General features: G+C 53.6%; 1 protein-coding gene across 2 annotated transcripts in view; it reads left to right on the forward strand.

Annotated features, from left to right (window-relative positions):
• The first annotated feature begins 460 nt into the window (after window positions 1–460).
• ITGA11 (integrin subunit alpha 11) overlaps window positions 461–27,353 on the forward strand; it is a 126,569-nt gene continuing 99,676 nt past the window's right edge. The window contains exon 1 of one of the 2 annotated variants that reach the window (XM_075536111.1): window positions 461–666. In XM_075536111.1, the coding sequence (XP_075392226.1) occupies window positions 615–666 (52 nt within the window). In that variant the 5' untranslated portion in view covers window positions 461–614. The remainder of the gene's footprint in view (window positions 667–27,353) is intronic. The other variant, XM_075536110.1, reaches the window with a different exon arrangement.

Raw genomic sequence — 27,353 nt, forward strand, 5'->3', positions numbered from 1 at the left:
CAGAGTTCTGAAGAAGCCCAGACACCTTTGCCATCCGAGCCCCAGGGTGCAGGGAGGCAGAGGACGTCTCAAAATGGGCTTTGAGGGACCAAGGGAAAGCTGAGTTTCAGCCAATGCCCCCAGGGCGCCCCTACCTGCCAGCTGTCTGAAGCTCTTCCCTCTATGAAAAAATGGGGCTCTTAATCACTTTTCTGGACAGGCTCGGAATTGGACTGGGGTGGGGCACTCGGGGCGGAGGGTCCCCGAGTTTGGATCGACTTGGTGGGGAGGGAACTCCCTGGGGAAAGTGGCTCCCAGGAGTTTTGTCCTCAGGAGCAGAGGAGGTGGGGGGAGAAGAGGTCCAGAGGTGACATTGAGGCGTAGCCCAGGCAGAGGCTGCAGTAGGGACCGGGTGCTGTCCAGGAGCCCCTCCCCGCCGCTGGGACCCTCCCACTTCCTCTGAAGCTGCCTTGGCCGTCAGGGAGCCGGGGCGCCCCGCGCGCAGTGCAGCCTCCAGCCACCAGGCTCCCGGCCCCAAGCTGCAGGCGCTGCGCCGAGCAGGCTGCCGCTCTGGCTCTGCGCCCCGCGCCGCCGCCCCGCACCCTGCACCCTGCACCCGCCGCCGCGCCCGGGCCATGGACCTGCCCAGGGGCCTCGTGGTGGCCTGGGCGCTCAGCCTGTGGACAGGTACGTGCCTTCCTAACTGCTCCTTACTGCTCGCGGTCCCTCGCCGGCCCGCCGGGGCTTCGGAGCCAGGCGCCGGACGCCGTGCGCCCCCCTGGGTCGGTCCTTGGCTGCTCGTGGGGACGTGAATCCCCGGGGGACGGCCTGCGACTAGTGACTTCGCCAAGTTCTGCCCAAGAGGGACGGGAGCCGAGCGACTTGGAGCGCGGAGTTGGGTGTGTTTGGAAGGAGTTGAGGGTGCTTTCGCTGAGCACCGCCGTGGGCCGGGGCTCCTACTGGGCGCCCTGGGGATCTCCGAGTGCCACGCCGGGGTTCCCCCGAGCCGCCGCCGGGGTACTCGGGCGTCCCCAGAGCGCGGACCGTGCGCCGCCCAGGTTAAGCCAAAGAAGCAGTGGACGCTTCCTCGGCAGACCTCCTGCCCGGGGTGGGGGCCTTGAGGCGGGTGGTCCCAGATTTGGATGGACTGCCCAGAGCCCCCCGGGGTAGGGGGCTCGCGGTGGGGGGGATGCCCAAGTTTGGATCGACTACCCAGAGCTCCTCCAGCCGGAGATGGAGCAAAGCCCAGGCAGGCGGTCCCTTGGCTGTGATCAACCCTCGCCGCCCGGCTGGAGACTGGGGGCGCGCCACCCCGCAGTGCGGAGCCCCAGGAGATGTTCGCTGACACCCGGGTGGAAACCGGCATCGTGCAGGATTCGCTCTCAGGATTAGGCAATTATTTAGTCATCTGGGGAAGCCGCTGCTGAGCCGAGGCGCGCGCCACAGACTAATGTACTCCAGGTGTGGCGCTCAGCAAAGCCCTCCAGCCCCCAGTTCCCCGCTGTGGGGCACCCAGGCCGAGGTCCATCTGGTACGTGGCCACTGCCACCTGCAGGGGCACCATTCTACAGCCGGCAAAAGCGCTGCTGACCCCTACCTGCCATGGCCAGGTGCTTGGGTGAGAACCGGCTCCCTTTGGGAGCTGGCCCGGCAGAGAGTCCGGCCCTGCCTCACCTTCTGGGGGCACCTGATGCAGGGACTGAGGCCAGTAGTGGGGATGACATAGGACTGTGGTGGGAGAGGCCATGCTCCCGGATGCCCCTGACAAGTGCCACTTCCAGTCTGCCACAGAGGTTTCAGTATGCTTAAAGTTGACAAGACCTCCGCTGGTGGGGGTGTCATTTAGGGTACCCCGTAGCCACTGTTTAAATTGTGCTTCAGCATTAAGTTGGGGTGCAGGCTGGGTTCTTTAAAGGCCAGAAACCAGCAGCTGGGAGGCCCAGCCGCTCTGGATGCTTCTAGGCAGCAGGGGAGATCAAGAACCAGCTCCAAATCTCACGAGATTCTTGCCACAGGGTAAGGTGGGGGGTGGGGGGCACTCCTGTTGACTAGACTGAAGGTGGGCCAACCAGAACCCCAAGGTCCAACTTCTGCTTCAGGGGACCCCCGCAGTCCAGACCTCAGAAAGTAGATGGCAAGGGCTTTGTGATCCCACCTGGGTTCCAAATCTGGCCCCAAGGCTCTGTGGCTGTGCAACTTCGGGTTACTTCTCCAACCCCCCCAACAGGTCTCCTCATCTGTGGAGTGGACATAAGATGTCTTGAGTCCATGGAGTTGTGCAGATGGTTAAGGGAAGCATTGTAAGAAATATTCTTAGCACAGGGTTTAGCATGCAGTGGGGTTTAATCCATGCTTGTTACCAAGCAGGGGCTGTTGGCGAGTGGGGTGGGGTGGGGTTAGGGGATATTAAATAACCTCTGAAGTCAGGATGTGTGTGTCAGAGCTCCTTTTAAATGCAGAAAATCACCCCTGAGTTATGTCTGGTCAGTCTGACGTCTTAAAATGTGGGATTCATTATGGGATTCATTAAATATATCCATCAATGTTGGGACCACATCCGTTCGCAAGGAGCCAGGGTCTCAAGCACATATACCACGTGGGCCCTGCCTGTAGCTGAAAGTAGGTCTGACCAAAGAGCCCAGGTGGCACACTGGTTAAGCACTTGGCCGCTCATTGAAAAGTCGGCTGTTCGAACCCACCAGCAGCTCTGTAGGGAAAAGGCCCGGCAATCCATCCCTGTGACGGTCCCTGCCCAGCAAAACCCACTAGGTCACTAAAGTGGGAACAACCCACGGGCACACAACACAGCGACCACACGGAGAAGTCAAAGGGCCCGGGGAGTGGACGCAGGCCTGTGAGTGAGGGGAGCTTCCTCAAGGAGGAGACTTAACTGAGGTCTTGAAGGAGGGATAGTGTGCGGAGGGGCTGGGCGTTGCCAGCGAGGGCTCCATGTTCTTGCGGAATCTCTCTATGCCTCGGTTTCCTCGCCCTGCTCAATGGAGACAGCAAGAGAACTTAGATCATTGTCGCAAGGCTTAAAAGAGCAAATGTACCCCAAGTGGAGAGCGCCTGGCCCACAGTAAGCAGTTCACAGGGCTGTCTTTCTTCTCCATCGTCTTCACCAGCACGGCTGTTCCTGGAGCTGACCACTCAGGACGGGATCTCAGAAGGCACAGCGATGTAGATTTTACACTCACGACCCTAAGATGTGCTGGGGCACTGGAGACACATGAGGACGCTCCTGGGAAAACGCAGCTAAGCGATCATAGAATGTTTGCGCAGACTTTCTGAAGTCTCGTCATCCGTGTCAGGTCCCGAAATCAAGCACAGCTTTCCTAGCCCCCTCACCTAAAGAGCCGGCCCACTGTCTGGGCAATCGTGAGAACCCAGGGGCTGTTCGCCGGAGGTTCGCTTGATGTCCGCATGCTCTCCAGGTAGACCTTGGGCGGCCTTAGAGAGGGGTGGGACCTGGCCGTACCAGCTGGGGTCCCACTCAGCAGGAAAACATCATACGCACAAAGCCCAGACGAGGCACCGTGGGTGCGCAGACTACGAAGGCCCCAGCTTGCCCACCAGCTCTATGGGGAAGCAGGGAAGAAATAGAAGTTTGTCCCTTTACTTCTGCTGCCCATCCTGCTGGGAGCTTGCCAGCCTAGCCCCCCCAGCTACCACCAGCTGAAAGGCTCTGGCCCTTCCATAACACATGCAGACCCTCAAGCTCTCAGGAGATGGTGTGGGGACCCAGCTCTTCATCTGCTTTCTCACCAGGGTATCGTCTCAATGGACCCCTAGGCACGGGCGGCTCGTCTCCCGGTTATTGCATCTTCCCCACTCCCCGTGATCTCAGGCAGCTCCTCCGTCAACCTTGCCCTCTCGGCACCACTTCCCCCTGCCCCCCTTCCTTTGGTGGAAGCATCTACCTCCCTCCCCAAACTGCAGGGAACTTCCCTTCCACCCTCTTTCCCCGTGGCTTGTCGTCAAACCATATTCTGAGCAGAGGTGGCGCTTGTGATGTAGGAGGCAGTTTGGGGAATTGTGAAAGCCCCCTTTCTCCTCCCTAACTTTGGCTTGGTGGTAGGGGAGTGGAAGCTGAGCATCGTCCCAGGACCACTGCCGAGACGGGTCCATCCTCCTCCTCTCAGGCAGGGGCAGCTTCCGGATGACTCAGGGACAGTGACAAACTCAAAGGCAACACTGCTACATTTCAAAACTGGGACCTCTGCTGCTCCTCATTGCTAGAATGTCCCCAACCCCACCACTCCCAGCTCCGCCGCAACCTGAGCCACCAGCGAGACTTTGGAGTCATGGAAATGGTCCCCAAAGCAACCGTGGGTTCCACCATACACACAGCACAGAATCATAAAGCTGCCAGCCCCAGGGCCAGCCCTCCACCCATTCCCACAACCAGTTCGTGGCCACACCTGCCCCACCCTCAGTAAGGGGTGCCTGCTGTAGGGCGACTGTGGACAGAAAGGGACTGTCCTCACCCACATTGTGTAAATCTTCACTCCTTGAGGTCTTTGGTGATGGCCCAGGAGTTTCTTACCAGTGGCAGGGAGCAGGGAGGGAGAGACTTGAGGCGATCATCCTGTACCCAACATTCAGCGAGCCCAAAAACGTTAGGGGCGGGTGTTCATCCTGTGTCCTGCTGACACCGAGCTCCGTGGTGTGATGGGTAAGCACTCAGCTGATTCCCAAAAGGTGGGAGGTGGGGATCGTGACGCACTCTACCAAGAGCAGCGCGATGACCTGCTTCTGTAATGACGACGGCCTAGGGGACCCTATTGGTCACATGGGCCACCACGGCTAGGAGCGGACACAAGAGCATATAGCAACAACTTAGGCCCATCTTAAAAAGACGTGTGACATCCTGCTGGAAGGAGTCAGTGTAGAGTCACATCTCTACATGACACCCCTCTCCTTCCTGCCTCTGTCTCTCCTCCCCTCCTTCACCAAATGGCATGATCGGCTCATGGACTCAGAAACCAGACTCCAGTGCTTTTCTTGCTGAATAAGCTCTGGGGACAGAGTACGTCCCTTCCACCCCACTTTCCCCAGCTGCAAAGTGGGGAGAGCGGTGACTGCATGGCTGGCCTGCGGCTTACGTGACTCCCATGTGACTCATGCAAGCAGCATGCTTAGAGCACGCCTGGCACGTGTGCGCCCTCTGTTTAACGGGAGCTGCTGTTCTCCCTCCCATCCCTGATTACTTGATTGATGCCGGGCGCTGTGCCGAGCCCTGGCTCACACCTCATTCAGGCCTTGCTGAAGTCCTGGGGTGGCACGAACAGCCCCTCACTCGGCTGCCAACTGCAGGGTGAGAGGGGAGATACCTTGGGGGAAAGGCCCGGCAATCAGCTTATGAAAAGTCAGCCACGGAGAGCCAGGAGCACCGCTCTGCCCTGCCGCACGCAGGAGCCGCGTAACGGGGGTTCTCCTTTTGGTTCAACAGCGTGTGACGTCACTGCTGCACGGCCAGGTCACAGACACGGCTCTGAGGATCAGGCCATGAAATGACTGGCTGCCGTATGCTCACAGAGGAAGAGCAGCCAGACTCAAACAACAGTGCCCAGTTCGTGCACTCAGTCTCTTAGGGAAATGGGTCTTGCGGGCATAGACAAACAAGGCCCCCCATCAAATAGCTCGTCTTCAGGGAAACGAAACCTACGTGGAAATAGTCATCCTCGCGAAGGTCCCATACTGTATTGGTTTATGTGTTGGGCTCAAATAGCCGAGTCAGCAGTTCAAACTTACCAACCACTCAATGGGAGAAAGATGAGGCTCACTGCTCTCATGAATGTTTGCAGCTTCAGAAATTCGCAGGGGCCTTTCTGTTCTGTCCAGAACTGCTGCAATGGCAGTGGGTTCAGTCGGGGTTTACGGAGGTGCCCAGGAGCTGGGCGGCCTCCTCCCTCAGACTGGCCAGAGGTGGACCTCACATAGAGCCTCGTTATGTGGGAGCTTCCCTCCCCCACTCCCCACCAGCTCAGGTCCAGGGAGGATTCTGCCCTTTGATCCTGCTGTCCAGTAGTCTTGGACACTCTGACTGTCTAGAGTGCACCTCTCTAGTTCATTCTTGGCTACTCCCTTCCACCCCACATTCTGCTCCCAACCCCTAATCAATTAATTCATTAAATCAGAGCTTCCAGCTTAATTTATTAATTCATGCTAAGCTGCGCAAGGCATGACAGCTTGATTTGTCCCACCCAAAGGGATCGGCATTTCGTGGGCCACATAAAGGGCCAGTGGTGGAGCTTCAAGCACCAAGACCAGCCGTCAGAAGACTAGCTGACGCAGAGGAGCCTGCCTGGACTGGCACAACCTCTCAGCGACATGTTCCATCACACATGACATGAGCCTGACCCAGCTCATGCTGAGGTAGGCGACTCCCCTCTGTATGGTGAAGAAGCCAGGCTATCGCTTGGGCGATGCCAAAGCAGCCCGAGGAACATCTCATTAGGCCGAGGACCATAGTCTTTGGGAACAACTCAGTCAAATGGCATAACATAGCTCCTAAAGATGAGGCTGTGCATTCCGGTTTGCTGAATAGCATGGGAGCAGCCATCTACGTCAGAGACAATGGTTGCTCTCGATGCCTCTGGGGTTCAAAAGAAAGAGAGGAAACTAGTCTACAAGACGAATAGTCTAGACCAGGGGCCGGCACACTGCGGCTTGCAAGCCGTCTGCAGCGCATTTGGTGTATGTGTGTGCATGCGGTGCTGAAGTAAAACTGAAAATGAAAATATCACAGTTTCATTTAAAGGCTATCATTCAGATAATAGTGATCGCATTTGTTTGGAAATTGTGTATTTATGGCGCCTGAACAATTTTTAAATTGTTGTGAGGGACAGGAGTGGCTCTTCCATCTCAAAAGTTTGAGACCGACACTAGTGGTCTACACTAGTGTTTCCCAAGGTAGGGGGTACCGCCCCCTAGAAGGCACTGGAATGATCCAGGGGTCTGCTGAAGTAGAATCCTGTACTTTACCCTGGACTGTGGGTTATAATACAAACATTTTTGATGGCCATGGGGGACACTGAGTAATTTTTTTTTCCTGAAAGGGACCTGGTCAGCCAAATAAGTTAGGGACTCCAGGGGCTATACAAACCATGAACTCATCTACCCAGAGACCAGAAGAACTAGATGGTGCCCAGCCACCACGATCACCCATTCTGATTTAGGACACAAAAGATGGCCCCAGATAGAATGGGACAACAGAGAGAGAACGAAACTCAAGTTTCTAAAAGAAGGGCAGACTGACTGGGCCAGTAGAAAGTAGGGGAAACCCGAGGCAGTCACCTGGGGGCACCCTTTAGACCTGGAACTCAAACCAAACCCTCTCAATGGTCACCCAGAGTGGCTCCTAAGCGAAATCACCTCGCTCATGAGTGCCATGCCCATCTGCCTGAGACCGTTCAGTCAGCGGCTCATCTGTCAGAGACCGTTCAGTGCCTGCTCATGCCCATCTGCCTGAGACCATTCAGTCAGCGACTCCCCTAGAAGATGGGAAGCTGGGAGGAGCAAAGACCCACTCGAATGGAAGTCCCGAGGGTGCCGGCACATTGTGAAAAGTGTAATCAGTGTCACTGAAGATGATGTGTAGACATTGCTGAACGAAAATCTAATTTGCTATGTACATTTTCTCCAAAATCTTTTTTTAAAAAAACAGCAAAAAGAGGTTGGTTGTTTTTTTTTTTCTTTCCACATGGCATATGGGGTGAGTTAGACAAGTTGCTATGGTAACGCACACCAGGATTCCAAACAGGATAACACAGAGAACGGGTTCCTGCCCACAGCATCCCCCAGCTGGGCCGAGCTACCAGAAGTCCTGATTCTGCAGATTTCTCTGTGTGTTTCTTCTTCCCCTGAAGATCAGGATGGCCTGGAAGGCCAAGGCCTCAGAAAGATCCTAAAATGGGCTACTGGGAGGAGCTGTGGCTGCCCTTCCATGTGCCCATTCTCAGCCAGGATAGGCCAGGGGAGGATGGTGGTTCAGCCACCACCAGTGGGTTCATCACGTGAAGCACCTTAGGGTAGAATAATTTGTTCATGGGCTGCGAGGCCATGGCTTCTGGTCATGGATGAAGTCTGGAACCTACACTACTGGGGAGACTTAAGGGGTAAGTGGAGCCTCTGGTAGTGCACACAATACATTGCTCCCCAAAAGGTTGATGGTCTGTATCCAACTCAAAAGAAAGTTCTAATGCTCTACTTCTACACCGCCCATCTGTGCCCCTCAGCACACACCCAAGGCAGCCCTTGGTAGTCGGTGATTGGTGGTAATCAGAAAGTCCTACATTTTAAGTAATAATAAATATACCTATACCTATATTTATATTAAGATAAAGATCCTCCCTGAGTTATTCACACTCATATGTGGAGTTGGCTGTGTAACCTGTAGTTCTCTCTGCTGGCTTGCAGTTTGCAAGGAGGATACCATGGTCCCACTTTATAGCTGTAGAAACGGAGTGGCTTGTCCATCGGACTCACGTGGATCCCACACCGCTCAGCCCAGACAGACCAAATCTCGGTTGCCATGGTGGGGCACAGCATGTCACTTTTTAAAGCTCCCCAGTAATCCGAGCGAGCACCCACTATTGAAGATCAACACACACACACACACACACGTTTCCACCAAGTAGATTCTGACTCGTGGCGGGTGAGTCCCTGTGTACAGAGTAGAACTGGCCCATAGAGCTTTCATGGCTGTGACCTCTTGGGTGCAGATCGCTAGGCCTTTCTTCTGAGGGACATCTGGCCAAGCACCATTTGCGCCACCCGGAGATTCCAAGAGAGGATTAAAAGGCAAAAATTAAGCAGTTGTCATCTGATTGATTCTGACCCATAAGAGATTCCATGTGTGTGAGAGTGGGACCTTGGAGAGGTTTGGGTGGTGGAAGTTGGAGAAGTAGACCATCGTGCCTTTCTTCTAAGGATGAGAGATGTCTTCATTTCCCTGCACACACATCCCAGGAGGTCCTGAGACAGAAGATTATATGAGCCAGGATCTGGATCAAAGATGAGAACAATATGCGCTCTGTCCCTCGAGGAGCTTTTGAGTTAATGATTTGGGCTGCTAAGCACAAGGTCAGCAGTTCGAAACCACCCCCTGCTCAGTAGGGAACGACAAAGCTTTCTAGTCTGTAAAGCATCTCAGAAGTCCACGAGTTCTACTCTGTCCCATGGGGTCCCCGTGAGTCAGAATCAACACGATGGCCGTGGGTTCGTTTAGAGCTTTTGCTTTGGGCGTTGTGTTCATTTAAAGAACGATCTCGTTGGGATCATGTTGACAACCGCCACTCTGAAGCCTCCGTGGGAAGTTGAGGGGACAATGAGCTGATGTCAACCAGGAAGGAACCGTTCAGAAAAGGGGTGAGAATGTTTCCACAATTCGGAAGGAATAATCAATACTACTGAAATGTACATGTGGAAATTGACATGCATTGAGCTGTGTATGTTTTAAATGACCAAAAAATTGTGACTTGCTTTTAAAGGCACGTTTGGTTCACTAGGCCGGCATGGTCCTGGGACAAATGAGCTCACTGTGAGGGAGAAGCAGCAACATAGGGACTCGGGTGCGAGACATGGACGGTATTTGTAAATGCAAGTGTCCAGTTGGTAGCAAGAGGGATTGGGTAAGTGGTGGATCTGGGCAAACTGCAGCTCGCCTGGCCTACAGGATGCTGGAGTAAGTGCTATGCAGAACGGAAACAATGAGAAAGGGGCAGGTGCATTGGTAGATGGGGAGACAGTGAAGGTTCCTGAGGGAGGCTCTATGGGGGAAGACGAGGCTTCCGATTCCCACAAAGAGTGCCATCTCGGAAAGGCACAGCGGCAGTCACTGCTGAGTCGCTGTAAGTCGGCAGTGAGTTTGTTTGAGTGGCAGCTAGGTTTGCTAGCACTATGACTCCATAGACAGCAATGAGCTTGGGTTTGGGTTTTTATGGGGCGGGGTGGGGGAGGGGGCAGTGGCAGTTTCTACTCTGTGTTTTGCGCTGGCCCGCCCTGGTGAGGGTGGGCAGGAATGGGGTTGGGTGCAGCGGGACCACGATGGGAGTGGATGCAAGTGAGCGAGGCAAGAGCACACCAGAGCTGGAAGCAGAGAAGGAGCGACCCCATGGGAGACCCTCACCGCGCTTGTCACCAGAGAGAGAAGGGAGACATCCATTTCATCAGGGTGTCTGAGAAGGCAAAGGGCCGCCTGAATCACCTCGTGGTGCCATAACAGAAGATACCAACTGTGGGTGCTGTTGAGGGCCAGAAACGGACTGCCTCTCGGAGTCACGGTGTACATCTCCAAGGGGCTCCTTCCTGCTCTGCTTCCGCTTCCCCACCAGCCAGCCCATGCTGCTTGGAGCTCCTGTGTATGTAGCTGTACCTGCTGTGTGTCTGTCTGTCTGTCTTCATTCGGCACCGTCACCAGCTATGTGTGTTTCTGTAACTAGTCTGTTCTTTTTGTTCCGAGGACTGGTTAGGGTTCGCAGCCATCCAAAAGAGTATGGCTTCATTAGCATAACAAAGGAAAGCTCCAAATCGTGTCTGATTCACTTGTCCCCCAAACCCACTGCCACCAAGTCCATTCTGACTCACAGTGACCTTCGGTAAGGTTTCTGAAACAACACAAATCTTCATGAGAGTCAAGAGTCTCATCTTTCTTGGAAAAGCTGGTAGTTTTGTTGGGTTTTTAAATCATTTTATTGTTGGGTTTTTAAAATCATTTTATACGATTCTTATCGCTTTCCAGCCATACATCCATTGTGTCAAGCACATTTGTACATTTGTTGCCCGGCTGGTAGTTTTTAACAGTCAACCTTGTATTTAGAATTTCAACGTCTAACCCACGTCACCATAGAAGGAAGGATTTCAGCACATCTTTGGGGTGGCTGGCACGGAGAGAGACAATTTAACCCATAACAAGTAGTCCCACCAGCTGAGGAAAAAGTTAGGTAGGGACACAGCTTGGGGGGTCATTTCTGGACTTGCGAACTTCATGGTGCTAGTGGGGCAGGTGGAGGTGCCCCTGCAGCATCTGGACTATTGACTGGGATCTTGGGCGAGAGTCTGCCTTTGTGTGTTTTGACTGGGGACCTGTCACGTAGCCATCCGTACCTTGGTGGGCTTCCCGGACTCCATCCTCATTCAAGGCCCATGAGCCATGATTCATGCCCTGGATGAAAAAGAGCCAAGAATCCAAGTAGAAAACCCTTTCAGAGCAGAAGAAACCAAGGAGGGGCCCGGGCCAGACCACAAGCCAAACATCAGCTGTGGAATGTGCTTGCTGCTGGCGGGGAGGCCAGCCAGGAGCAGGGACACTGGCAGACCAGCTAGAGGCCCCATGAGTGTCCTGAACTTGTCGACATTGTCATCTACATGTCATCCCCCCACCCTCCACTCCCCATCTGCCTGCATCCATCTTCAACCCAGGCCCCCTCTTCCCTCCTCCCAGCCTCTGAGCTCCATGGGTCCCCTATCCTCCTTCTGGCGAAGCTTCAGCCTCGCCTCGGTCTGCCCACTTCTGCTCAGTGGGGACAACAGGACCAGGAGGACAATAAAGGACTGGGGGCTTTCGTGAGGGGCCTTCGAAAGACTCCTGTGGTTTGTGCAGCTAACTGGTCTCCTCTCTCTGCTCCACACCCCAGAGGGCTCCCCTCCTTACTCTGAGTCAGTGAGCTGGGTCCCACTGCCTTCCTGACCTCACCCTCCTCTCCTCTCCCAGCCTCACATCTCCCCAGTACCAGGTGCCTCAGACTCCCTCTGCCCAAAGTGCTCTTCCCCAGAAAACCTCTCTCACGAGCTCCCTGCACTTCTGGCTGAAATCACAGCATCCGCTTGCAAGCACTCACCTACTACGTCCCTGCTCTTATCTCTATCCGGCATTTAACGTTATCAATGCCGAGCAGCCTGGCAGCACCGTAGCTAAGTGATCAACTGCTAACCGACAGGACGGTGGTTCAAACCCACTAGCTGCTCTGTAAAGGTGACAGCATTAAAAACCCTATGGGGCAATCTGGCTTGATGACAACAGGTAAGCATTGTGGCATCCCTGGGTAGGGCAGATGGTTAATGCTCTTGGGTGCTAACCAGGAGGTTGGAAGTTTGAGTCCGCCTAGCGGTGACTCAGAAAAAAGACCTGGCAATCCACTTCCCCCCCAAAATAGTCACTGAAAACACTACCCACATCCACTGTCATGAAATCAGCTCTGACTCAAAATGACCCTGTATTGGGTTTCTGGGGCTGTAAATCTTTACGGAAGCAGGAAGTCTCATGTGGTGAGTGGCTGGTAGGTCAGTAGTCCAACATATACGGGGCAGCACCGCCAGGACGCAGCTCCACACTAACATCGTCAGTCTGCACAAGTCAGAAGCAACCCAATGGCAATTGGTTACAAGGCCATGTTTCCTTCCATTATCTATGAAACTGGCAACAAACGACAACAATATTATTACTTATTTATTCATCTTGTGTCTTGTGTGACTCTTCCAACAGAAAGCAATCTTCCAACAGAGAGCAGGGATAAAAGAACAACTCTTTGAAACTATTTGCTGTGAAAACATCAAAGTCAGTTTCAATATAATATGAGTCCACTTCTCCTTGGGTAACCACTGAGACCAGCGTTTGGATCTGATGGGGAAGGAACCCGAGGCTCTTCACGGCTGTGATAAACCCCCACCCCCTCCCTCGCCTTTCATTGCGGACTCCAACACACACAGGGAAAAGTGTACCAAACACAGCTCACAGCACCTCCCATCAGAACAGTACCAGTATCCCAGCCAGCTCCCGGGAGTGTGGACCTTTCCATCTCTGCCCCCGCTGCTCCCCACTTTTCTGCCCGCCTCCAGCCCTATCCGCGCCTTCAAAGCCTGCTTTTTGGTGTGAAGCTCATGCTCCCCTCTCCCCCCCCCCCCCCCGCCTTTAAAAGTGGTGTCATGTAGTATTTGTCTTTAGGAGATGGACTGACCCTGCTGAGCATGCCTTCCAAACCAAAGCATGTCCGAAGCTATTGGACGGACGGCTTCACTGTTGGTTCGTAGAGATGCATACCTTACTTATGCATGCACCGGAGTCTGTTTATCCACTCCTCTGCCGACAGGCTTTTGGCTGGCTCCATCTTTTTGCTTCTATAGATACTGCTGTGATAAACCAGGATGTGCGTGTATCTGTCCGTATTTCGCTCTGTCTTTCTTTGTGGCATATACCAAGGAGAGAGATTGCAGGGCTGTGTGGCCTTTCTCTCTGTGTTTGTCTAAGGAAGAGCCATGCTCTTTCTTGTCTGCTGTGACGGCGTAGCTCTGCAGTCCCACCAGCAGTGTATGAGCGCTCCAGACCCGCCACTCTCTCTCCAGGGTTGGCTCTTCTCGGTTTTCCTGAGCGTTGCTGTGCCCACGTGAAATGGCATCACACTGGATTGTTGGCCGCCAGAGACCAGCTTTAGTCTATTCATGTCTTGTACCCATTTTTGAGATTATTTGTGTTTTTTCCTTATTAAGTGGCAGCAGCTTTCTGTATATAGGCTGTGACCTTTCCGATTTGGTCTTCATCTCATCGATCATTGACAATTTTTTTCTCGGTCTGCAGGTTCTTTTTTCCCTCTCTCGATGTACATAAATTTCATCTTTTCAGGAGGCCTCGGTCCTCTACTTTGCCTTCTGTAGGGTGGGTGTTCTTCAGTATGGTTGGTAGTGTATTCATGCCTTCTACCAAGGCCCTCAAGTTCTGGGGTTCATAATGAGTCCTTAAGACATTTTGAGTTCATCTTTAGATATTGTGTGAGGTATGAGTCTGGTTTCACTCTTTTCCATGTGGAGACTCAATTTTTTTTAGCAGTGTTTGTTAAAAAGCTAATCTCTTCCACCCATGTCATGTGCTCTAGTCCTTTATTACAAAATCAAGTGTCTATAGGTGCTTGGTCTTTTTTACCACCACCCCCACCCTGCCTGGGGTTCTCTGTTCTGCTACCTTGAACTACCAATGCCAAGCAGTTTTGATTACCACGGCTTAATAGTTGATGTTGCAATCATGGAGTAAGAGACCTCCTGCTTTGTTCTCATTGTTACAGGGGCTGACCTCACAATCTCTGTCATGCTCACCACCCAGTGTCAATCCTTCTTGTTGTGGGGCTTTCTCTTTTGTGCTACCCCTCTGCTTTACCAAAAATTATGTCTTTTTGTGGGGATTGGCCTCCCGTGATAACATGTCCAAGGTACATGAGACAAAGTATCACCGTTCTTGCTTCTCAGGGGCCTCGCAGCTGCGCTGCTTTAAGGCAGATGTGTGTGTCCGTTAGGCAGCCCCGGCTCCTTTCTACATCCCCAGCACCATCGTTCAAATACACCCATTCTCCTTGGGTTTTCTCATTCAGGATACAACTTTCGCATGCGTACGTGGTGACTGAAAATGGCATGGCTTGAGTCAGGTGCACCTCACCCCTCGCTTTTCAACCCTGTGAAGCGGTCTTTTTAGCCAATGTAATGTATCATTGGACCAGTTGACGGTCGCTTCCATGGACAACGATTGTGGATCCAAGCACAATGAACTCCTTAACAACCTCAGTCTCTCCTGTCTGTCACGACGTTACGTACTGGTCCAGGTGTGAGGATTTTTGTTTTCTTTACACGTCACGTTGTGATCCCTATTGAGGACTGCAATCCTTCGATTCGCCCTCCCTTTCAGCAAGTACTGGCTGGAATGAGTATGTAATGAATCTGTGTGGAGTGAAGTCATCCTATCACTGAAAAGCCCCCTTCAGCCTCTCAGTTAGCAGGCCAGCCCTTGCTCCTTGCCCCCACCCAGGAGCTGCCAGCTTGCTTTCCATTGACTTTGTACTTGGGGTAGAGGACTCCAGAGGCAACTCGGTTTCATGGCGACTCAAGCCCTGGCGATGGAGCGGGTTACAAGTCGGGCTGCTCACCGCAAGGGCAGGAGCCGGAGCCTGCCAGCCACCCCATTGAAGGAACATGGGGGGTTCTATTCCTGTAAAGAGCTACCTCTCTGGAACCCCCAAAGTTGGGTGTGTGCTCACTCCATCCTAGAGGGCTGTTATGTCTCAGAGTGAAAGCGATGGCAGTGAGTTCGGTTTGTCACTCACATTCAGCCTCAGAGAAGACAAGGAGGGGAGCAACGACATTTGCCTGGACCGTACGCAGTACAAAGGCTGATGGGCGTCACTGAATCGCAGCCATGGTTTCATTGTAGACAACTGAAAACGTAGGGGATCATAGCATTGATGACAGCCAGTTGAAGTCAGGGCTGCAGCAACAGGAAGGGCCACGATGTACACATTCTCTGGTTAAAGAAAGGGCACGGGCTTGGTTGTGGGTTCCCTGGCTGTGGCGGTGGGCAGGGCATGACTTATGATCATGGTACCCTGGATCATGGGTACCCCGCCCCCAACTTTTAACTCAGATGGTGTCTGATAGGCTACTCCAGGAAGGGGCCCTAGTTTGTTGTGAGTGTATTTCTGCAGAATCTCCCTTTGACAACATCTTCCCGGGGGCGAACTGTCCCTCCGTGGGCTTGCCTCGTACAGACTGGTCTAATCACAGCCACATATGCTGGTCGGCGGGCATGGAGGAAGGAGAATGAAGACGGAAAACGGGACTGCGTCACCAAGAGGGACTTCAGGTTCCCACTGTAGACCTCGCCAACCCCAAACCTCTAAGGCAGCTTCCAATCCAGTCAGGCTTTCCTACTGGGCCTCGTCGGAAGTAACACATAGAAGCAAATGCTGGGACTTGGCGTTTCCGCTCCAGATGTAGGAAATCAGTGTAACAAAATCCCCAACTGATTCTTTTCTTTGGAGCCCAGGTAGAGATGAGAATCACCTGGGGATCTTGTTTGTTTGGGGAGGTGGGGCTGTTTTCGCTTTTTAAGACCACTACTTGTTATAAAATCTAGATTTTAAAGTGCTTGTAATCTCTAAAGACCCGTTAATGGATGTGAGGGCCATCTGGCTGCGACATGTCACCCCATTGATCGCCAGGGTTGCTTCGGCTGATCTGGCTGGCTAGGCGGGTGTCCCCTTGCTCCCTCACCGCTCCATGTGTGTCCCTCCCGAAGCTGCGCGCTCGGTTGAAGAGGACGACCTTCCCCGATAGAAGGAAGACCGTCCTTCGGTCAAGGTATGCGAGTAGCTGCGCTGCCCTGCTAGAACCTCCAGACAAGTCTCAAGACCCATTAATAAAAGTTTGGAGTCTCCAATGGTTGACGACAACCTGGCTGCCGCAGGAAAGGGTGGCGGGTACAGTCCCCCTGAGGGGAACTAAACACATCACTGCTATCTAGTGGGCTCCAGCTCAGGGCAGCCCTGTGCCCCTGAGGTAGCTCTTTATGGGAGCAGAAAACCTCACCTTCTCCCTCAGAGCAGCTGGTGGTTTCGAACTGCCAACATAGGGGTTGACAGCCCAACACGTAACCGCTACACCACCAGGCTTGGTGATCTCCTTCTGGAAATTCAGCCATTGAAAGCCCTGTGGAGCACAGTTCTACTCTGACACGTGGGGTTGCCAGGAATCCGAATCAACGCCATAGCAACTAGTCAATCAAATGCCAGCATTCGTTCTTGGACCGCCTAACCCCCCTCACCTGCCACACCTGAGGAGGCACCAGGTGGCCCTGTGCAGTCCTCAAGGCGATCAGACAACCCCGCTCTCCTGAGTGGTGAGGGTGGGTGTGGTTGGGGGCTTATTTAAAGAGACAGGGCTAGCTTCGCTTCATCAGAGGTATGACTTCTCAGCTGCCCTGGGCTCTCCTTGGAGACTGGGTCAGCACCTTTAGGGACCAGCCCCACCCACCTTGGTCCTTACTGGGAGGTCTGGAGTGTAGGCAGCGCTGCCGGCTGCCTTTCCCTTGCTCAGTCCACCTCCGGGGAAGCCAGAGGAGAGCACTGCTTCCCCCCACCCCGGCCCCCGCCACCCCCCAGCCTGGTGAGTGGGTCTTTCATACTGTCTGGCAGTGCTATTTGGGTTGGCAGCAGACTTGTCTCCACTGCTGATGGGAGGGGGCAAGGAAGAGGGGGGTTTCCCAGGGTACCCAACTCATGAGGGTGGGGAAAGTTTTATGTGGAAAGGCCCCGATCAAAGCGTTTCCGCATGTGGGGCCCCTTGGGGTGGGGGCTGTGGAGAGCTTGGATGGAGAGCGGGGCACCCTGGGAGGGGAGCCCAACCCACGGGAGCCTCCATGAAAAATAACTAGAAAGCCCCCTCACCCGACTCACTGCCTCAGAAATGCCTTCGAGTCTCCACAATGCCTCCTCCTCTAGGAAGCCCTCCTGGACCACTGCCAGCATGGCAGTGGCATTCCTCTGGGCTTCTTCCTCTCCACTGCCCACAGGCTGAAGGAGCCTCTCAGGCACTGGGTGCCATCTGCTTCCTTTATTTCTACTGCCCTCCTTTCTCTGTGTAGTGTCCTGTCACAACCCCTGTAGGGTCTGCCTCAGGCACTGTCAATCAGTTAGGCAACGACACCCCTTCCCCGCTTCTGCAGACCCAGCTGGGCAGGTAAACAGGTGATGAAGGAATTCACACATGGGACTAGGAGTTCATTCCTGAGAGCATGTTAGTGTTGCTGCCCACACCCCTCGGCCCCACCACCCTCCAACCGCCAGCCCCATAGTCATTTCTTCTGAGAGGCTGCTTGAAACCAGCTACACCTTAGCCCAGGTGGACCACTGGGGCCCACCTCCCATCTACCAATGTGGCCACTGCCTCCTGGGGTGGGCGGTGCCCCTCACTGACGCTGCAACTGGGCATGGGTTATGAGAAAGCCTGGGTCACGGTCAGGCTCTGATGCCAACCTTCAGTGAGCCACGCCCCTCTCGTGATTCCCAAGCAATCCCTTCTAAAATCCACGGTTCCAAAAGCCCTTGGGGCCCAAGCTTCCATGTGTCTATGGGCATCTCCTGAGCCAGAGCCTGGCCTCTCGGTCCAAAGCCAGGTGTCCCATGAGAACTGGCTCGCTGACAACGGGGACTCTTCCGGGAAACCCCTTCACCTGGGCCAGGGGCTGCACACCACTGAAACCGACGAGCCTAGGCTGTCCATCCCAGCCATGAAAACTGATTCCAGAGCCATAAATGCAGCTTTGCAAACAAAGGAAATCCCTGACATCTGAAAATGAAACCATGATTGCTGTATTTTCACTTTCAGTTCGACTTCTGAGCCATATGTACGGACTCAAAGAGCCGGTGGCTCGGGAGCCGAGCTTTGCCGGCTCTGATGTGGAGCATGGAGGACTGTGGGTTCAGAGCCCTCCCTCATCCGCCTGGCCTCTCAGAGAGGCTCAGCACCTAGTGTCTACCCAGGAGGACCCTTACGGTGTGTAAACAACCAGACAAGTGGCATGCCTCCAGTAACAGGGCGCTCACCACCGCACCAGCCAGACCTTTGCCCCAAGCCCTCAGCTCCTCTCACGTCCTAAAGGTGGCGTTGGACATTTGAGATTGCCCAGAGGACGTGGTACACGGCTAAAACCAAAAGGGCATCCGTGTCGCCCACAAGGCACCAGGACACCCCGCTGCCCATGAACCCCATCCTCACCAAGATGAGCCAGTGGCACACAGCTAGCTTGGATTCTGACGGATCTATGGGCGTGGGTGCCTCCACTGTAGGGCGGGCCCTGTGGGCCTGGAAGGGAAGGGCCCCCACAGGCCTTTTTTTAGTTTGCACCGGCCCAGCAGTTGCCCTGCTTCCTCCCCTCGGAGAGAAAGCCCGCCACAAATTGCACGTCCCGCACCCCCCCCTTGCTCGTCATTTGGCCGAACACCCCCAGATGTGCCGGGCTGCTGCTCCACCACCCACGACAAGCAGAGACAAGCTTGCGAGTTGGCAAGCCAAAACCAAACTGCCGGAGCGCTTTGAGCGGAAAGGGAGGGGTTCGCTATCCAATTCTTCTCCCTTTGAAATGGTCAGTGGCCAGAGTCAGAGCGGGCAGGGCTGCCACGTACGACTGTGCGGGCTGTGCGCTGGTAACTGACACATCCGCTCCGATGGAAACAGCGCCCCTTGCTGTTGTGTGGCGCAGTGACCCTGGGCCTGGCGGTGTGGCAAGGGACAACTCGACCTTAGGCGACCGTTTGCCAGCGTGATATTGGACAGTAGTCTGCTGTGAGTCATAGGGATTTGGGGAAGGCTAATTTTTCAAAGTAGATCATCAGTCTTAGGCGGAGACCTCCATTGAAACGTATCCTCTAGTTTGTGTAATGCTGGGGCATCGTTTCCAAAATCAGAGCGCCATGCCAGCCATGATCGTATGCCAACCTGATAAACAGGTAGTGGATCTGCCAGGTGTCCTGCTGTAAGGACTTCCACGGTGGCCATGTCCAACTACTCACATGCCGTCAGTGAATGGGAAGACGTCCCACAACTGACTCGTGAGTGGTATCCAGCGTACCACCAGTTCCTTCCCTTTGGGCATTTGAACTACAGAGCAAGAGACGATAAGGTCCAAGTTAACATATAGCTCCGTACTTACTTCAATTATAAAATAAATTAAGAAGAATTGACGAATAAGAAGAATGTATTCTTCGTAACATAGTCAAAACAGAGCCAAAGCGGGGAGGAGTCGGGTGTGTTTGAGAGAGGAAGGAGGTGTGCCTGAAGGGTAAAGGTGAGGAAGACCAGCGCCGAAGAGAAGGCAGATTCTGCGGGGGCTGTCGGCCTTCACGCAGGCTGGTGATGCTCCCGTGCTATATGGAATGGCCCTGGACGGTTTTGAAGCGGAAGGCCCGTGAGCGATCACTCTGGGTGCGGTGAAGAATCTAGCTTGAAGCTGAGCAAAAATGGAAGGGCTAGTTTGACGGTGTTTGCTGAGGTCCAGGCACGTGGACTTGAAATGATTGCAATGATTTTGTGGACATGCTGGCCACGGACATAGAGAGGGGTGATGCACTTGAGAGGACGTGGGGGGATCGAGCCTGTGGATTCTGCGGATGGGAAACGTAGAAAAATCCTGAGGAACAGCCTGCAAGCTTCGGACTTGAGCCGTTGCAGGGATGTTTGTGGTCGCTGCCCAGTTGGCCTCAAGTGGATCCCAACTCAGAGCAGTCCCATTAGGTAGACCAGAAGGAGGTGCTGCCAGGTCCTACGCCAGCCTCACGTTTGTGATGCCTGAGTCCTTGACTGCTACCGCTGAGTCAATCTGTCCCATGGGGGACTTCCTCTTTTCCCCTGAGCCTCTCCTTTACCAAGCATGATGTCTTTCTCCGGGACCCATGTTCAAAGTCTATGAGATGCAGTCTCGCTACCCTCGGCTCTCAGGAGCATCCTGACTGTAATTCTTCCAAGAACGAGCCGCTCATTTTCTGGCTTTCCACCCAGTACAGTCAATAGTCTTGGTCAACACCATCAGGCAAAGGCACCAGCTCTTCTCGGGTCCGGATCCCTAGTCATCATTCAGACGGTCCCATGCATCTGGGGTGAGTCAACAGACGTGGTCCGGGGCCCCATGCTCCGCCAAGTGACATCTTGGGTTTTTAACACTTTCAAAGTGATCTGTTGCCTAATGCACTGTGTCATTTGATTTCTTGAGTTGGTTTGCTTCAGTGGGAGTTGCTTATGGAGCCAAGTAAAATGAAGCTCGTTACCATTTCCATCTGTTCTCCGAGTACCGTGAGTCTGCTTGTTGGCCAGGTGTGGCGGTTTTCGGGTGGAGGTGGGACCATGCTGCAGTCTGTAGTCTTGGATCCTCACTCCTCGGGAAGTGCTTCAAGGGGTCCTCTTCCTGCCAGTACACAAGGCTGTGTCCTCTGCATGTCACCGGGGACCAGCCTTCCCCCAGCTCGGAGGCCGCATTCTTCCCGAGTGGTCTGCAGTTCCTCCACAGAGACTGAATCCGCATGGTGAAAGGACACACCACCTGCCACAGCGTTCCTGGTTTTCAACCACGCCGTGTCCCTGGTTCTATTGAAATAACTGACTCTGTTCTATGCCTAAGTTCCACTTGAGCACGAGGAATGTTCTGGAATTCCTGTTTTTCACAGTGTTGTCAGTGGGTTGTTTCGACTCACCTAGTCACAGGCCTATGTATGGTCAGCGGAACCCAGGTCCACCTGTGTCTAGGGTTCTCTGCTTTCAGCCACGATCCAGCCACAGTGTTCTCCCTTATTCCATGTCCTCCTCTGAATCCAGCTTGAATTTCTGGCAGCCCTGTCAATGTACTGCTGCAACCACTGTTAACTTACAATCAACAGAATTCTATGGATATGTGATATTGATGATATTGCTTGAGAAGGTCCAGATTGTGTTAGCTGACCTTTCTTTGAAAAGGGCACTAATAGGGATCGCTCATGGTCAGCTGCCCAGGTAGCCAGCTTCCAAAGGCCTTGGCCTAGAAGAGTACCTACTTCTAACCCTGCATCTGCTGTTGACACATCTCTGTTGAGATGATTGTCCAGGACTGGGAGAAAAACAATGCTAATTACAGCACACCTCGCTTGATATTTTGTTTCCAATTTTTAGGCCTGTTTTCCATGAACTGCCATCTGTCTAACCAGAGTGTTGAAAAAATCCTGATTAAAAAAAAAGTTCTCGTTCCTTCTCTCAATCTGCCTCTCTATGAGTACTGAAGTATCTCTAGTTCTGCTCCCACCCAGCATACATTTTGTCGCCTCTATAACATTACAACGTCTGCTTGAACACCCCCCGGTGATGGAGCACTCACTACCACCTCCCAAGATTGATTGTGTCTTATCTAGAAGAACCCGTCGTTATCTGGAACTGCAAGCCCTCTGGAGACGCTGGGTGATTGTGATAAGTCCTACGCACATTAGCACAGAGTGGGACCCTGAGGAGGCGGGACAGAGAGAAGGCAACTTGCTTGCAGGGCAGCTTGAGACTAAAGTTGGGGATAAGGGTCAACAGGCCAGGTCCTAAGCGCCCCATGAGGACACACTAAGGTGTGGCTAGAGATGGAAGAGGGCAGTACATTGACATGGGGGGAGAGAGGGCCTGTCCCGTGCCCACCTGCTTACCTCCTTCTTGTATGAGCATTGAGTTCCTCATCCATCCATTCATGTGTTCTCTTACGGGCTTGTTCACCCACCTTATTGAGAGCCTGCTGTGGGAAAAACGCCATGCAGGCCAAGGAGTTGAGTGCAGGGCAGAGCCCCCTTGGCTTGGGTAATGGAGTCTCACTGTCGGCATCCAAGATCAGGTTAGCATAGAGCCTGCAATGTCAGCTCCAACTCATGACACTGTCCGTCGAACACAGCGCGCCTGTCCCTGGCTTGCATCCCTACATGGGTACTGAGATGAGCCCTGCGGCTGAGCCCATTGTCGCGGCTTTTGTGTGGGGCCTTCCAACGTGGGGGCTCGTCTTCCGCTGTAACATAGGACAATGTCCTGTTGCAATCCATAGAGCTCTCGTCGGTACATCTCCCGGCCTTTCCGTCTATCTGTCTGAATCTGAAAGTGCCACAGAAGCCTGTGTGCCGTGGTGACCCTGGCGGCCTGGCTTTCAGTGGTATCATAGCACCATGCAGCCCACCACAAGGCGGCCATGGGTGTTTCTGGCCAAACAGAACCTTGCAAATAGAGTCATCCCCAGCCCAGCTGATGGGAAGGCACATTGTGTGTGAGGAGAACGTGGCGTCTGCAATGGGTGCCCTCCTGCTCTGCCTGCCGTCTCACAGAGCCAGCTGAGCCCAGCGGGGCGACGCCAAAAGGATGAAAGATGCCCTCCTGGGAAGCAGCAGGTGGCAGGGGCATTGGAGAGACCTCCTCGCCAGACATCTGGGCCATGGGCATAGCCGTCTTGGACTCTCCGGTTCTTCACTTTGTCATTGGGTGCAAAACTCTTGACCTTGAGGTTCATCACTTGTAAGAAACCACATACGTCTGTGTTTCTAATAGCTCGTATTTGCAGGGTGTCTACCGCTGGTCATGCTGACTGAAGCGCTGAGGGAAGGGGTTTTGTTCTGGACTCTCCACACAGCTGGCAGGGGTGGGGGTCAGTCAATTCAGGACAGTCAGAAAGACACTTAGGATGGGGAGAAGGTGTAAATTTGCAGGATAAATGGGTTGTATGCTGGGTCGCACTGAATAGGTAACTACAGAAGAGAGTGCAAAAAGTAGAAGGTTTACGATTAGGGGAACCTGAGTAAAGTCCTTGGGTGATATTGGTGGTGTTCCTTAGGTTTGCAGAAGGCACAGAAAATAAATAAAACCAAACCTGCTGCCATCATGTTGATTGTAACTCATGAAACACCATTCAGTGCAGAGTAGACCTCCACAGCGCTCTGCTTGATGCCACGAGGGCTTGGCTACAGCATCTATGGAAGCAGATGGCTGGACCTTTTTCCAACGGGCTGCTGGGTAGATTCAAACTGCTAACCTTAGGTTAGTGGTAGAGCACAGATAGAAACCACTAGCAATGACCAAATAAGATAGTGATATAAATGTTCTTTCTGTACACATGTGAGAGCCTCCTCCAGGCTCTTGGTGGTAATAATTAATGCAACTCACTATCAAAGAATCAATTCTGACTCACAGTGACCCCGTAGAACAGGGTAGAAGTTTAGAACTGTCCCTAGGGGTCTCTGAGATCACAACTCTTTATGGGAGTAGAAAGTCTCATGTTTCTCCCAAGGAGCAGCTAGTGGTTTCGAACTGCTGACCTTGAGGCCAATAGCCCAACGTGTAGCCCACTATGCCACCAGAGCCCCTCCTGGGTGCTGTTGGGGAAACTAGAAATCATCAAATGATGCTCAGCCTTGCATAGTACACAAGAGGAGGCTTCCTGATGCCTGAGGGGTTCTAGTTTCATATATCTAGGACCTGGGGGAGTGGGGCATAAAAGCCCAGACTAACTGGGTTTCTCCTCCTGGGCATGGTGCGCCTTCTGGCCCCAGGCTCCCTGAAACAGCCCTCACTTCCAATGGGATGGAGCAGTCAGAGCAGCCTGCTGCCAGAGTCAGCAAAGGGGGTCGGCCAGAGCATGCTGGCTCCCAAAGGAGCCTTTTTCGTGGGGAGACATAGTGTGTTCACAGCAGGGAGAGGGATGACGCCTTTCCGTGGAAGCTTCCTGGCTTTCCTCCCTCCCCACTCCGTTCTCTGTCTAGTCCGGGGATGCAGCTGGCCCTTCACATGGAAATCACAGCCACGCCTGCCACCATCGAGTCTACTGCAGCTCATGGTGGCCCCAGGTGCGCAGAGAAGGGTTCTCAAGGTGCGGGCTTTCCAGAAACAGGCTGGCAGGTCTGACTTCCCAGGTGCCTCTGGACGGGTCCCTACCGCCAAGCTCTGGGCTAGTTGTCGAGGACTTACCCATCTGTGACAGCCCCAGATTCCATATTCTTCGGCAGAGGGAGCAGGTGGAAGACAGGTGGTGACTGATGGTCTCAGTGGTTGGAGGGACACGAAGCAGTAGGATGGCCTCCCTAGTGTTGCCACCAGAAAAGAAAGGTAATAGGTTAGTGACCGGTTATCAGAAAGGCGGAGAGCCGCACCCAAAGGGCAGCTATTTTGTAAGAAAGGAAAGTGCTCTTGAACTAATTTGAGAAGCTAGAAAGCCAGGGGTCTGTGCAAGAGTCCAGAAGAGGCTGGTCTTCTCCTGGGAAGATCCAAGTTTGGGAAGATTGGCTATAAAGCCCCAGGAGGCTATCAGGACCTAGGGGTTAGCGCTGACCCAGCGGCCCAGTCATTCTCCCCCTCAGTTCTGGCAGCAGGGGAGATCCGGCTATGTGCTGAGACCCCGGGCATGGCTTACCGCTCACTCTCCCGAGTGATTCAAATTGAGGGACACATGCATTGCACCCTAGTGCTGGAGGTGAGGGAAGGAGTGGCCTCTGTCCTGGAGGTCAATCTGATCAAGACCTGCAGGGCCAGTGGTCATCTTCCTGCAGGTGGAGGTATGCCCCCTGTACCCCCTGCCTGCCAGCACTGATCTGCCTGCTCCTTCCTTCAGAGGGAGATGGATTTGGAAATGGGCTCACTGGGACTCTCAAGGATTCCAGACCACCTGGTCCAGCATTCTCACTTGATAGGTTATATAAAGGGAAACTGAGGCCCAGCCAGAGAAAGTATCTTGTTCAAGGTCAGATGGTGGCAGAACCTAGGAAAGAAATCAGGTCTTCCAAGACGGAGCCTAGGCCTGTTTGCCATGGAGTCCTAGCTCACAGAAGGTGGGCACTGTACATCAATGTCCCCCTTCTAGAACCAGCTGTCCCAGCAACACACACATACACACATGGTCCTAAAGTCAGAAGTCCATCCTCTGGGACTTGGACATTGGCATTCTGCTCTCTGGCCACTCTCCCTCCAAGAGGACCATGGTTCCTGCTCTCAGGAGACTCCAGGGAGGTCAAACCCTGTCATGCCGAGGCCTGGAGTTGTGTACTCCAGCATCAATGTGCACCTTGTGGGAGCCATCGCTGCCTAAAGGAGAGGGGACTGTAGAGAGCCAACATGCCCCTTGCCCACCTGGCCCATCCTGACTGAGATGCTGGCAGCACACATCCAGCTTTGGGCTGGGCTGGGCTTTCCCAGGAAAGGTGACGACATTCTCTGGCCCCCGCCAATGCCTCCATTTCACTGACATCTGGGTGTGCCTCGAAGGCCCAGCCAGGAAAAGCGGGCCCCCTCCCACCCACACACCAGGGCTCCAGCAAGGAGGACAGGAGCTGGGACCTGGGTGATGGAGTGCAGTAGATGACAATAGTCTTGAATCCTTTCCTTTGCCTGGGGAATTGCAAAACGTTATCATTTTTCTGCCTAGAGATCTCCAGCAAATGTGTTTGGCTCAGCCCAGTACTGAGATGGGTTCACATTCCTCCACACTGACTGGTCTTGGATCCTAGTGTTTGCTGAGACTGAAGACAGATGCTCACGTGCCAACAACTGCAAGTTGGCTTTGCATTTTCCCAAGATAGTCTTACTGACATATGCCTTCCATGTCAGAGAGAAGAATGTTCTCATTTGACCCTGCACAGACACGCAGTCAACTTAGCGACAAAGCGGGAGCGAGCGCCCGGGTCACCCGACCCCGGTCCCATGTTCTTTCAGCTTTGATTCTGGCTCTTTAGAATGACAAGCAAGTCTGTGGGTCCAAGTGGATCGGCCAGCCAACTGTAGTTTCCTCATTATGGGTTGAATTGTGCTCCTTGTTGAAATCCTGACTCTCAGCACCTGTGACTACGACCTTGTTGAGAAATCCAGTCTTCAAAGCTGTTAGCACTTCATTTTCTAGACTGGCGTGAGTCCTAATCAATTTGAGGGATGGCCTCACGAAAGAAAAGAAGATGTGCAAGGTCAGCGGGAAGGTCACCGAGTGAGCACACAGGCCAAGGAGTTCGGTGACGATCAGACTGGAAGGAGTCCTGCTGGTGTAGTGGTTGTGAGTCGGGCTGTTAGCCACAAAATCAGCAGTTCAAAACCACCAGTCGCTCCTTGGAAGAAATATGGGGCTTTCTACTCCTGTAAAGAGCTTCTGCCTTGAAAACTCACGGGGGCAATTCTACCTTGTCCTGTAGAGTCACTATGGGTCAGCATCAACTGGAAGGCAGTGAGTTTCGATTTGGAAAAAACATATCTTCCCAAAGCCCTCGCAGCAAGTATGGCCCTGTAGATGCCCTGAACTTGGACTTCTAGCCTCCAGAACTCTGAGATAACAAGTGCCTGCTCTTTTAAGACATCCACTTTGTAGCATTTGAATCAGCAATTCTAAGGGCATGAAGACACTCTTGTACCCCGCAAGTCATGTCCCACCCGACTTGAAGGCCTATTGCCCAATGTGGAACCTGGAGGTCTTAGCCTCCCAAATGGAAGCTTGTCATTGATCCCAGGACGGTGGTGGTGGTGGTCGTAGGGATGGTGGGCCATCAAGGGGCCCCTCCATGTGCACACAAGAACTACTCCATGATGTTTTCCAGGCCTCTCAAAAGCAAATCCCTAGGACTCCTCCTGAGACACCTCAGGGCGGGTTGGAAAAGTCAACCTTTTCACCAACGGTGGACTAATTAACCTTTCGAGCCACCTAAGGACCCTCATGGTCTGTGGAGGAGGAGGACAGAGCCGGTGTGGTGGTGACTGAAAACTGACAGGCCCAGTGGTTCGGCTACAAAGAGTAGGGTCCAAGGACTGAGGGGTCCCCGCTGATGTTCAAGTTCACTGACGCCATCTCCGTGCCTTTTAGAAAGGGCAGCTTGGAGGTTCTGAGAAAGGAGCAGGAGCTGATGTCACCTTGGCCATGGTCCACGAGCGAGCAGCCCAGGAACTGTGGCTTTTTCTCCTCTGTCATCAATGTCAAGGGCAGAATGATGGCGTGCCGCCCAGCGCCTCTGAAGCAGGCCTGTTGATTCCCTTCAAAAACAACTTTGTTTTGTGCCGTTGCTGCCAGAGATCTTGTCGGGAGCTGGGGCCCAAGTGGTGATGGGTTTGCATCA

This window comes from Tenrec ecaudatus, chromosome 17 (genome assembly GCF_050624435.1).
Source record: "Tenrec ecaudatus isolate mTenEca1 chromosome 17, mTenEca1.hap1, whole genome shotgun sequence".
Taxonomy (NCBI): domain Eukaryota; kingdom Metazoa; phylum Chordata; class Mammalia; order Afrosoricida; family Tenrecidae; genus Tenrec; species Tenrec ecaudatus.